Source organism: Miniopterus natalensis, chromosome 12 (genome assembly GCF_054644295.1).
Source record: "Miniopterus natalensis isolate mMinNat1 chromosome 12, mMinNat1.hap1, whole genome shotgun sequence".
Lineage (NCBI taxonomy): Eukaryota > Metazoa > Chordata > Mammalia > Chiroptera > Miniopteridae > Miniopterus > Miniopterus natalensis.
Genome location: NC_142092.1, coordinates 64974986 through 64988040, shown reverse-complemented (window position 1 = coordinate 64988040; position 13055 = coordinate 64974986). Strand labels below are relative to the sequence as shown.

Below are 13055 nucleotides of genomic sequence, written 5' to 3'. Positions count from 1 at the left end.
TAAGCCTCCTCCCCCAGGAAACATGATGGAGGCAGGAAGAAGGGCTCAGCTGCAGGGAAGAGAGGGCAAGAAGGAGCACAACCTTAGGATGGGGAACGGGGAATGGAGAGATCTAGGCTCATTTCCAGGCCCTGCCACAGATGGGCTGTGTGACCTCGGGAAAGGACCCTCCCCTCTCTGAGCCTCAGTCCCTCCTCAGTACAGGGGAGGGTTGGACCAGATAATTTCCAATAGCCTTTCCACAATGGTGTTGAAGGGGGTCACCCACAGGTCTGCAGTTTGTGTTCATTACCTGTTTCTGGGTGTGAGAGAAAGATGGACAGCGGAGGCGTGGGGAGGGTGCAGGGAGGCTGCAGGAGTGGGCAGAGGGGTGAGCAGCTGGAGAAACCCAAAGTCCACCTCTCAGAGATCTGCTGGCTCCACTCTTGCCCGTCATCTCCTGTGGCTCCTGTGTCCTATAGGAAACTCCAAAGGCTTTAGTCCAAAGGCTTCACCGACCCACTTTCCTCTCTAGGCTCCTCTCCTTCATGCCTCCAACTCAGCCAACGTTCTAATCACACGGGGCCAGTGGCTTCTTCCTGTTCAGTTAGAGCTCCCTCTAACTGGGCTACTTCTCTCCCTTTGTTCCTGACAAACTCCTACACATCCCTCAAAGCCCAGCCCCAAAGGTCCCTCCTCCAGGAATTCTTTCCTACCCCAACTGCCCCTTATTCCGGGTTCTCACAGCATCCCAGGCACACCTCTATCACAGCTTCAGAACCACCTAGGGTGCAACAATTGAGCATCCAGTAAAAGTGGGTGGTTGAAAGGAAACAAGACTCACTTCTAGAAGCATTTGCAATCAACCTGGTACTGAGTTTATCTGCAGCTTCCACCAGCCCCCTGAGCCTTCCCCTCTCTGACACTTCTCCATCTTGAAAAAAATAGCCGTGAGACCTAATTTCAGCTAAACCTTCAAACACGACTCTCCACTTTCAACTTCCCGAGAAGGAATCAATTGGCTGTCAGGTTTCCCAGAGCCTCTGCCACCTCCCACACCCTGGCCCTGTCAGCTCTCCTCAAGGTCGCTGGGAGGGGTGGGGGCAGAGGAAGGAGGAAGGACCCAGCCTGCACCTGGGAAGTGTAGGTCTGGGGAAGGCAGCGGGCTGAGGGGACTCTGGAGGAGACCTGTAACAGTCACCATCTCCTCACCCCACCCCCAAATCAAACCATGAATTCCTCTAACATGGGGTGGCAGGTAAGAGGGGACAGCACCCTGGGCCTCGGGAAGGGAGGTGGGCACATGCAGAGCCCCTGGACCCAGTTGACAGCCTGTGCAGACCCGGGGCCCCCAGCTTGCTGCCTGCCTTCCTTTCCTCCCTCTGTCCCTTCCTCCCTTCCAGGGTTCCCTACCAGGGCAGGGAAGACAGATCTCGGTTTGAATCTTGACCTCACCATCTCTTTGGAGCCTGAGAGCTGAAGGCCAGAGATGGGTAGGAGGTCCCTTTGGTCACCTGCTCCCAGCTCACTTCTCTATCCTAGCCTCATCCAGACCCCCATAGCTCTCAGGGCACAAGCACCACACCGGCCTGCTAGCACCATGTAGTCCTGGGGGACCACTCCCCCAAACCCCAACTCTACCTGTAGGTAGAAGGAAGTTACACCAGGTGGGCAAAAGGTTCCATATCTTACCCAAGTCACAGCTGATATGAGGCTCAGCCCAGGTCTGCTGACTCTACAGCTCATTCTCTTTGTTACTGCACCAAAGCATTTAAGTGCTTACTGTATGCCCATACCACATGTTGCCTTACAAAGCCCACTCCCCTCCTGATACAGAAGAGTAAACTGAGTCTCTCCCAGCGTCCCATGGTCCCCAAGAGGTGGAGGTAGAACCAGCACGGAGCCTCTGATGTCCGGTGGGGCGGCTGCGGTCCTAGACTGACCCACCAAAGGGGTAAGGGCCGTCTGTAGGAGCGCTAACAGCCCAGACTCAGAAGTGCCCCCAGCTGGGTGGCGACCTCGGACAACCGAGCCCCTCAGTTTTCATGGAAGAGGTGAATAGAATGAGTCCTACAGACCCCAAAACATTGATTCTCCATTAAACTACATGGTCGCAAAGGGACATATGCCCCTGTGAGAGGTAACCCAGGTTTGAAATGGCAGTGAAGACAGCAGTTATTGAGGTATGTCCTGTGTTGTCTCCCCTGCCTCCCCCAGGCAACACCATGTCCCTTGGGTTTCCTGGGGGCTGCACAGAGCAGCAGTCAGCCAGGCCCAAGGGAGCTAGTGTGAGCTCTGGCTGAGGGGGAGAGGGTGTCCTTCTAGTCCTGCAAAGGGTCAAGGTCTGTTCTCAAGGTCCAAGCCAGGAGCACCTCTGACCTTCCCACCAAAACACCTGCCCTCTGCTCTCCACCCTGACCCTCCCCAGATCGTCACTATTCTGGAGCCACAAAGGAAAACACCATCAGATTACAGTGATGGATGTCATCTATTAAGCACCTATCAAGGGTCAAACCTAGGCTGATGCGAAGGTCCAGCATGGTCCTTTGAGGAAGGCATCCCATACTTCACCAACAAGGACAGGAGGCTCAGTGACTAATGAGGTCACACAGGTCACTGAAGAGCTGGGATTTGAACCCAGATCCCCACCTCTGATCTTTTCAGCCCCCCTCCCCCAGTTCTAAGCACCAGCTCTGGACAGAAACTCGACTCACACCCATTTCCTAATTGCTGCACATAGGAAAGGACCACAGTGCACAGAGAAGAACACAAAACATAAATGTCCAACAGTCCTGACATCCATGCCAGGCCATGTGAGTCAGGAGGTGCGTGACACCGGACAAACGACTTCACCTCTCTGAGCCTTAGTTCCCTCATCTGTGCAAAAGGGATACTAATAGCACCTCCTCTCAGGGGTGGTGCAAGAAGTGGCTAAACGAGGACCGAGCACAGTTGGCATCATGCAGACCCTGACTGGACAGGCAGGACCAGGAGTCCCAGGGCCTGGCAGTTCAGAGGGCTGGTGCTGGCTCTGATCCACAGGTGGTTTCCACGCCAGGAAACAGAGCGAAGACGCCACCACAGGAAAAAAGCCAAGCCTAGCTGGCAATTAAAGAGCTGCAAATTATAGCAACTTCAAGGTGTGATGACACACCTATTAGAGCAGGAACTGGGTAAGGGAACTGGGTAAAAAGCGATGCTGATAGGGTACTAGGAGGCTGTGGGGACAACAGGTTCTCTTCACAGCCAGAGGAGGTACACGTTCGTGCTCTGGGGTCAGAGAGACCTGGGTCTAAATCTTGGCTCCACCATTAGTAGCTGGTGCTTGGGCGATTTCACCTCTCTGAGCCTCAGTGTTCCCATCTGTAAAATGGGATGATCAAAGTATCAGCTGCAGGGTTGTCTGGAGGATTCAAAGAGATCGTATATGTAAGACCCTGAGCACAGAGCAGGTGGCTATGTTATTATTAGTCACTGGTTCCCTAAGGCCCCCTGAAGGCTCAGCCCCAGCTGTCCTGGCTCCAGGGGTCCAGAGAAGGTAAGACCTGGCCTCTATTCCAGTTGACTCCAGGCAGGGTCATCCAGGTGCCAGCTTCCTGGCCCTGCCGGCAGGATGGAGACCATCTCCCAGGGGTCCAGCCACACTCCGAGAAGGGACCTTGAGTCCTCTCTCAGCTCAGGCTTCCATTTCCTCCTTTACTTCCCTCCTAATGGCCGATCCAGAGGTTGGGGCTCAGAACCACTTCTTGGGGGAGCTTGTTAAAATGCAGATATCTAGGCCCTGCCCCTGCCCCACTGCACTGAAATCTTGAGGGTGCCCAAGAATCTCTTTGAAAGCATTTAATGGCATACAGCCAAGAAGAAGCATCAGAGGCCCTCAGAGAAGCCCCAACCCCTGAGCCTGGCACTCAAAGGCTCCACCTGACCCAGACTTGGCCCAGCTTTCCAGCCTCACCTCCCACCTGTCCTCCAGACCCTCCAACTCCAATCCCACCAAGTATTTCACCAGCCTACAAACAGGTCAGTTTCTAGTGTGCCTCCATGCTTTTGCAACTGATATTCCCCCTACCCAGAATTCCCCCTCATCCTCCCTGTCTATCCAATTTCTAGTGCCCCTTTAAGACCCAGCTCAAAAGTCAGCTCCCAGGGGAAACCCGACGCACCAGGAACAGCTAGCGACTCCTAGCTCACCTGAACCCCCATATCACAGTGTACAGCGACAGCCGGGCCTGTGCCCTCTCTGTTCCCTCTAACCAAAATCCTCTTTCCCCTGCTCCCCATAGGGCTGGCCCCTCATCCCTTGGGCTTCAGCCCTGACCACACCACTTCAAGGAAGCCCTCCTGGTTTTCTCCTGCATATCATATAGCTCCAGCATGAACTCATAAGGTCAGGGGCTTTATCCACCTGGTGCTGTCCCGGCCAGCTCCTCCCACTCAGCCCCAGTCCCAAGAACAGTGCCTGGCATACAGCAGGCACGCCATAAAAATTGTTGAATGAATGAATGGATGAACAAATGATCAAAAATCCATCTCCTCTACAGACTGTGAGCTCCCAGGGGAAGAAAATGTGTCTACCCCTCCGTGTCTCTGGTGGCTGGCAGAGTACTGGACAGGGGACATATAGTAACATTCTAAATGGGGGAGCAAGGGGACACAAAACCGCCTATGTGTGTGCAGCAAGACCAGTGGGGACACAGAGGGGCATGGAGAGTCAGATATTAAGGCTCACTATGTTTTGTTTCTGTAAAGTTGTTTAGATATGTGCTAGTGGGACCACTAAAATCAATAGCTAAAATATATATACTGTGTTCTGTTGATTTTAATACACCATCAATTTTAAGATACACCATTATTTTATGTGCCACCAAGAAAAACCACAGCAATTAAATTATGACACATCATAGACTGTAACACAAAAGATGTTAAAATGTGGAAACAAAAATTGTGCATCTCCAGAGTCGGGACAGTGTGGTGTGTGTGGTGAGTGTGTGCACGCATGAGGGTGCATTTATCTGACCTAACACCAGCCTCTCTCTTCCTTCCTCAGCCTGCAGGGCTGTCTGTCCTCCACCTATCCCCTCCTCCCTCATAGGATGGGACCCCCATGTGGCCCCAGGCAGGACTGAGCCACAGAGAGGGGAGCAGCTGAGTGATCGGATACCTAGAACAAGGGAGGCTGGATGCGCTCCCGGTCCATGAGGCTCCAGGAAGGGGGGCTGTGGGGTCACAGAGATGCACCCCAGGCCAGGTGGCGATGGTGACGCAGAGATAGTTACCGTGACCCGGAACGGTGTAGCGGCTGAGGGCTCCATGCTGGGGTTCTTCTCCGAGAGGCTGCCGGGCAGGCTGCGCCGGGAGCCTGGCCTTTCTTGGGGCGACTCTGTCAACAGAGGGAGAGACACGGTGAGCATGGACAACGGAGGCCACTCAGGCAGGCCTTCCTGTCATCCCATCCTGGCCAGGCCCACAGGGCCTCTTAAAATAGTACAGCTGCTGTAGAAAACAGTTTGGCAGTTCCCCCCAAAATTAAAGACAGAATTATCACATAACCCAGTAATTCTACTCCTAAATATATACCCCAAAGAATTGAAAACAGAGACACAGACAAATACTTGTATGCAAATGTTCATAGCAGCCAAAAGGTAGAAGCGACCCAAGTGTCCATCAACAGATGAATGGACAGACACAGCCGTGTGCCCACACAGTGGCATGCTACTCCCTGGTAAAAAGGAATGCAAGTTCTGATACACGCCGCAATGTGGATGAACCTTGAAAACATGCTGAGTGACGTGATCCAGACACAAAAAGACAATTATTTTGAGTCCATTTATATGAAATGCCTAGAATAGGCAAATTCATGGAGATAAAAAGTAGGCTAGAGGTTACCAGGGGCTGGGGACAGGGGATGGAGTGGAGGAGGTGGGGTAATAAGGAGTTGTCACTTCATGGATACAGAGTTTCTGTTTGTAGTGATGGAAAAGATTTAGAAAAAGACAGTGCAGGTGGCTGCACAACATTGTAAATACACTTAATGCCACTGATTTTACACTTAAAATGATTTAAATGGCAAATTTTATGTAATATATATTTAGCATAATTTTTTAAAAGGTCTCGTAAAACTCGCACTTCAAGCCATACATCTTGAGACATAATGAGCTCCCTGTTACTGCAGGCATACAAGAACTCCCTTCAAACATGAGAATCTGTGATCTCTGGCTTCCAATTCATACCTTCTTCTCCAGAGGCTTTAAACCTGAGAAGTTCAAGAGCCTGGCAGGTTATGAAATCAAGGGTAGAAGCCAGCTGCTCAGCTCCAGCTGGTTATTTCAGCCTAGCAATCAGGGGCCCAGCGCAGCTAGAGCTTCCCCCACCCAGTTGAAGAGAAGTTGGAAATCTGGGGTTTTTAAAAAAAATATGAAATATTCTGGTTTTTTAAATGGTGACAGCTCATTCAAAACTTTTAGCCATGGCCTGAGCATGCCTGTTCAGAACCTCCCAAGTCAGTCCAACCTGGCCGCTTTCCTCCCTGGTTCCCCCACACAACGCTTGGCACTGGCTGCCTCTTTTCACTGCTCCAGGGGTGGGCCCCACAAAGGACCCCCTTCCTGCTCCTTCCAGCCTGACCCATCCTGCAGCCTTGGAGGGGACCTCTGGTAACCCCCTCTGTCCCCAACTCTCGGCCCACTTCTGGCTCCTATAGCAATGTGGCCAAGCACAAGTCTCTCCTATCACTTTGCAGAGAGAGAGAGCCAGAGACCTCCACTTGACTCCAGAACTCCTAACACCCACGCCTCAGCTGGCTGCACTTCCATGGCCCCAGCGCCCTGCGTGGAGCCTGCTGTCTGGCAGGTGCTTGGGAAAGACCTGTTGACTCAAAAGGAAGAAAAAGAGCAGGGCAGAGGTTTCCCTGGTGCACGTGAACACAAAGATGCAGTCAGAGGTGCACTCGTAGCAAACGCACTCGCACACTCATATCCACGCAGAAGCTCCATGTATCGGCTCCATGTGTGGACGGTGCACATACACAGGACAGGTGACGAGGAGCAGCTTTCCCAGAGGCAGAATGGGCCATTGCGAGCAATGGCCGCACTTTCCCGTCCATTCCCTCCTTGCTGCCAACTGGATGCGGGGCCTCAGAAGCGCGGGAGGAGAGAACTGAGCCCCTCACCCCAACAGGACAGGCTCCAGCTGAGCTCTGGCAATGGCCAAGCAGACAAAGCCACCTTGGGCCTAGGGGACGTGGGCTGCGGGCAGGGGCAGGTTCAGGCCCAGGGCACCAGCAGGCAGGCCTGGGACAGGGGTTGATGCCAGGTCTGGATGTGGACTCGCCGCCTGGTGACTGCGTCTCTTGTGTGCTCCCTGTTTAGACCCTCCCTTACGCCTCCTCCAGGATTCCCGCTAGTCTCATTTTAGGGAACACCCACTGTTCCTGGCGTTTCCCTAGGAAATCTCTTCCTACACACAAGTCTGCCTTTACCTCTCCTCCACCCCCAGCACCCTACGTTGGCCACCTCCATAAGCACTGTGTCCTACCCATGTGTGAAGCACTGTGCTGAGCTTCCAGAAGGCTCCCGGGGGTGACCCTCCTTCTGCCCACACACACACACTCACACACCTGGCCACACTACCCTCCTTCCACCAACACACACACACACACACACACACACACAAGGCCTCACGGCCCCATCCTGGGCAGGCAGGTCATCATGGCTCTAGCCAAGAGACACAAGGAGTCACCTGGTAGGACGCAGGGAGCCCAGCAAGGCCGCCTCTCCTCTGAGACCAAGTTCGATGTTCCCCACAACCAGCGCAGAGCACCGCCTCGGCTTCCTGGCTTCTCAGAGGTGGCCTGGTCCCACCACCCATCCTACCGATGAGGAAGCTGAGGCCAGAGGAGAGGAACTTGTCCATGAGCCCCTAACCCAACAGGTCTACAGCAAGGATCGTCTCGGGTGCTCCCAAAAAGGCCTTAAACTTCCATTCAGAAGCCCTGGCTGCACCCATCTACATCAAAAGGTAGAAAGGCTGCGAGGCCACAGGGCAGGACAGGATAGCCGGGGCAGGACCTGCACTCCAGAGCAAACGGAAGGAGTGTCCTGGTCCCTTTCCAGGTGGCTTCCACTTGGCTCCCGCTCCCTTCTCCACCCTGCCTTCGGCTCCAGGGGGCTGCTGACCTGTGTAGACCACACCAACCCAGCTTCATGGGGTCTGTTTAGCCAATGGGAAACCCTGGCGGGAGATCAGAGGACGCAGGAGAGTTGCCTGGGCTGGCTGCCTCCCTCCACTGATGTCCCAGCTACTATCAATGACCCGTCTCCTGGGCCCTCCCTTCCCTTAGGCCTCAGTGCATCAGCCCTGCTGTCCCCAGCTCTGGGGTCCTGCACTCCTCTTCACGGTTCCCCACACCCGCCCACGCCTCAAATCATCCTAGTGTAAGTGCCATCTGCTTCCTGCTGGACCCCCACTGATCCGCCAGGCGACATCTCAGCGGCTGAGAAGCAACCAGTCCCCACTCGTGCAGCTAACAGAGCCTCCTCTCCGTCTGGACGGGAAACCAGGCCCGGAGAGAAGCTGTGACACGGTCCCACTGAACATCAGAGGCAGAGCCTGGGTGCAGCCAGGCTCTCTCCCAACCCGACACCCCAAAGAGCTTCCCTAAGCCTGCTACAAGCTCTAACCACAAAGTTCGTAATCATAACCTCAGGGGTCCCTGGGTTCTGGGCCAGCATTTCCCTACCTTTTATTCATTACCTTTCCTCCTAAGGAGTCTTTTTAGAGATATTTTCCTAGTTTCCCCCCCATAAAATTTTATTTATTTATTTATTGGTGATATAAATATCCTCACCAGAGGATATTTTTTCCTTTGATTTTTTTTTTTTTTTAGAGGGAATGGAAGGGAGGGAGAGAGAGTGGGGAAAAGAGAGAGAACCCGATGTAGAGACACATCAATTGGTTGCCTCCTGCAACTGGGTTCGGGGATCGAACCTGCAACCCAGGTATATACCCTTGAGCAAGAACCAACCCCGCAACCCTTGGTACGAGGGCCAATGCTCCAACCACTGAGAAACACTGGCCAGGGCTCCCCCCATAAAAATTTAATGCCACATACACAGTAAGTCTCTTTCATGCACTGTACACATATTGGGCTTTATACAGAAACGGAGTGAGATTTTTGTCACACGCACCCCCCTCCAAGAACCAATTTTTTGCCCCCTCGGGGTCATTATTGCCCCCACTGAGAATTCAAGTTCTAGACCCTTTCAAATAGTCTCCACATGACAAATTGACAGCTATAGTTAGCTCCATTTTCCAGATGAGGAAACTGAGGTTCTGAGAGTCAAGTGACTTCCTCTAAAAATCCTCCAGTAGGAAGTAAGAGTATATGCTGAAATCCCCTTAAACTGACTCCCCAAACCCACATTTCGGCCTCAGAGAAGGCTGAGGGTGCCTGGAGCCAGGAGTGGGGGAGAAGCCCAAGGCTGGACTGGGAGGCAGGATTCAGCCCTGACACTGCTATGTGACTCCAGGCCAGTCCCTTTCTGTCTCTGAGCTCTCGATTTCTCAGCAATGCAGCGAGTCAGAGAGTGAGAGCAGTGACCATCTCTATTCCTCACTACCAAATCAAAAACAAAACCTTCTTTATTTTACACTGGCAAAGAAGACAGAAAGTTGACCTGAGTCCTAACTCTGCCTCCAGGGATTTAGCCCAAGTCCTTGAAAAAACACAGTTGGCTTTGGCCTTTGATTCAGCAATATGTCTTTTCTAATTTGGGGAAGCAGACACAGAGAGGCTTGGGCCTCATGCCCCTGAGGTCTAAGCAACACAGATGGTACAACACGAAGGTGGCATCCCCAGGGACAGAGCCCAGGAAGGGAGAACCGCCGACCTCCTACTCTTCCTGAGACACCAGAGCATAGGTCGAGGAGTCTGCCCTCAGCTCAGACTCACTATGTGACCTCCACCTGACCTCCCAGGCTTCAGTCTGCAAAATCAGGCCACAGAACCAGCTGATCCTGGACCCCGTTTCCACGATAAGGTCAAAGGAGTCTCCGTTGTACCCCGAAGGCCAAGCTGCCTTCCTATTCTTGGAAACCACAGCCAGAGAAATGCATTTTAACCTTCATGTGTTTGCAAAAAATAAATAAAATAAAATCCGTTTCATTCAAATGCTGCTGGCTTGGTTGCCATGGATACCACCTAATCATGAAGGATGACTGTTACTTGTTCCCATGGAAACATGGAGGCCTGAGGAACATCCTATAATTTCAGACAAGACACCAAATTTTAGTTGTCAGGTTGCAATGCCCAGATCTTACTGCTTAAACACAGGTAGAGGCAGCAGCTTCTAAGACTGGAGTCAGGAGAAAAGCCAGCACAAGGATAGAAAGAAGAGGTGCACGTGTGTGCTGGGCCTCAACAGTGATCAGGAAAATGCAAATTAACACGACCAGGTACCACTGCACACCTTCTAGACAGGCAAAAATGAAAAAGAACACTGACCCCAAATGTAGACAGGAATGTAGGACAACCTTTCATCACTGGTGGCAAAGTGAAAAGAGTTTGGAGAACCATTAGATGACAGCTAGTTGAAACGGACACACACACCGACTCTGGAACCAGAAATTTCCCTCCTACATGTGCAGTCTAGAAAACGGCTTCATCCTTGCACATGAAGACCTGCACAAAGATGTCTACTGCAGTACTGTTCATAGTAGCAATGTGTTGGAAGTAAACAAAATGTTACTTCCCCAATAGGGGAATGGATGACTGCACCTTGGGGCAATCACTCGGAGGAATACTATACAGCAAGGAAGAGGGAACTCCAGGGGACACTGTTCAGAACTGCAACGGAACACCAGCAAAGGACCCCATTCTATAAGATCAACATGCATAAAACTCAGAAATATGAAGCTGAATGAAAAAAGTAAGTTTCAAAAGGAAGCAGTGCAATTCAATGATATACTTTTTTTTATAAGAATGTTCATGGCAGCTTTATTTGTAATAGCCCCAAACTGAAAACAACTAAAATGTCCTTCAATAGGTGAGTGGTTAAACAAACTGTGGTACATCCATCATGTGTGAAGCAGAATAATGGCCCCCCAAAGAAGTTCACCCCTAATTCCCAGAACCTGTGACTTTGTTACTTTACATGCCAAAAGGGACTTTACAGATGTAATTACAATTAAGGGCTTAGAGATAGGAGTTTATCCTGGACTATCCAGACAGGAAAAATATTATTTTTTTTAAAATCCTCACCTGAGGATATTTTTTCCACTGATTTTTTTAGAGAGAGTGGAGGGGAAGGAAGAGGGAAGAACAGAGGGAGAGAAACATCAATGTGGCAGACACATGGATTGGTTGCCTCCCACCCACACCCCGACCAGGGCCAGAGATCAAGCCTGCAACCGAGATACGTGCTCTTCTCCAGGAATCGAACCCAGGTCCCTTCGGTCCTCAAGTTGACACTCTAACGATTGAGCCAAACCGGCCAAGGCGGGAATCATCTTAAATATGGAAAAGGAAGGGAGAAAGATGAGTTGGAAAGGTGCGATGATGAAGAGGCAGGAGAGAGTCTAAGCAGGACAGGAAGGGTGGAAGAAGAGGGTCACAAGCCAAGAAATGTGGGTGACCTCTGTCTAGAAACTGGGAACAACCTCAGCTGACAACCAGCAAGAAAACGGAGACCTCAGTCCTACAGCCACAATGGAACTAAATTCTGCCAACAAGGAATAGGCAATGGAATGGATTTTCCCCCTAGAGCCTTCAGAAAGGAACAGAGCCTAACATCTTGATTTCAGTCCTGTGAGACCCAGTCAGACTGCATGGTAAGATGACAAATCTGTGTTGTTTAAGCTGCCAAGCTTTAGTTTGTTACAGCAGCAATAAGAAGCTAACACATACCATGGAACACTCAGCAATGAAGATGAAATGCACTATTGCTATGTGCAATAACCTGGGTGGATCACAAGGACATTGTGCGAAGGAATAAAAGCCAATGTCAAAAGGTCACACCATGTATAATTTCATTTATATGGCATTCCCGATATGATAGTTTTAGAGATGAACAACAGATTAGTGATTGTCAGGGGTGGTGGGCAGCAAGCAGGTTGGTGTAACTACAGAAGAGCAGCACCGCAGAGATCTTTACAGTGAAAAAGTCTTATATCTTGATTATGGTGGTAGTTACATGAATCTACACAATATAAAATGACCTAGTAAAGGTCAATATGCAGAAAAGGTGAGAAAGGAGGGAGAAGAGTAGCCCCTGACATCCGGAAGCTGGCCTGGCATTCGCAGCTCTGCCCTGTTAGTCTCCTGTTGGACATAAACAACCTCACAGGCTACCAACCTCAGGCAAGGTCGCCATGATCAAGTGAGATACAAAACAAGGCCACTGCACAAGTTTGTCTACGCAATAGAAGCCAGGTCACTGTGCCATCCACAAAGTCCCAAACATCTCCCACCCTTGGCTCAAATGAGTAACTGCAGCTGATTCACCAATGACAGCTCTACCCTCAAGCCTGCCTCCTCTCCCTAGACAAGATCTGAGATAACCCATCACACAACTGCCCCCTTTCTGACAGCAGCCAATCTAGTGTGAGACCCACTTCCTCAGACTTCCCCAAAATCACCCAACCAAAGCCCCAATCCTATAGTAGGTTCTTTCTACCACACTCCGACTGAGGTGCCCCGCGGTTCCCCATGGTGTGTGGTCTCCTTTGCTGCAATGAGTAATAAATCTGACTTGTTGAACTAGAGGAGTGTTCCTGGTGGGTCTCTGTCTGCAGGGCATCGACACTGGAAGATATGTACTATAATTACAGGAAATCTGGATGAAGGGCACATGGGAACCTCTCTCTGTTTTTGCAGCTGCCTATATGTCTGAAATAATTTCAAAATAAAAGCTTAATAAATAGCCTATTGAACTAGGTGGAATCATATCTGTGTGTAAACAATTGAGATTTCCATCCCGAGAAACTAGTTGCATAAATGTACTGGTATCCAGTGTTACCTGCGTGGAGAGTGGCCAGCCGTCCAGAGGTGAGAGGCACAGGAATATAAAATCCCCCGCCAA

General features: G+C 51.1%; 1 protein-coding gene across 5 annotated transcripts in view; it reads right to left on the bottom strand.

Moving 5' to 3' along the window:
* Window positions 1–13055, bottom strand: part of DAB2IP (DAB2 interacting protein) — a 116390-nt gene that overhangs the window by 89583 nt on the left and 13752 nt on the right. For all 5 annotated transcript variants that reach the window (XM_087822887.1, XM_087822892.1, XM_087822889.1 and 2 more), the window contains exon 2: window positions 5256–5359. In XM_087822887.1, coding sequence (XP_087679013.1) covers window positions 5256–5359 — 104 coding nt within the window. The remainder of the gene's footprint in view (window positions 1–5255; window positions 5360–13055) is intronic.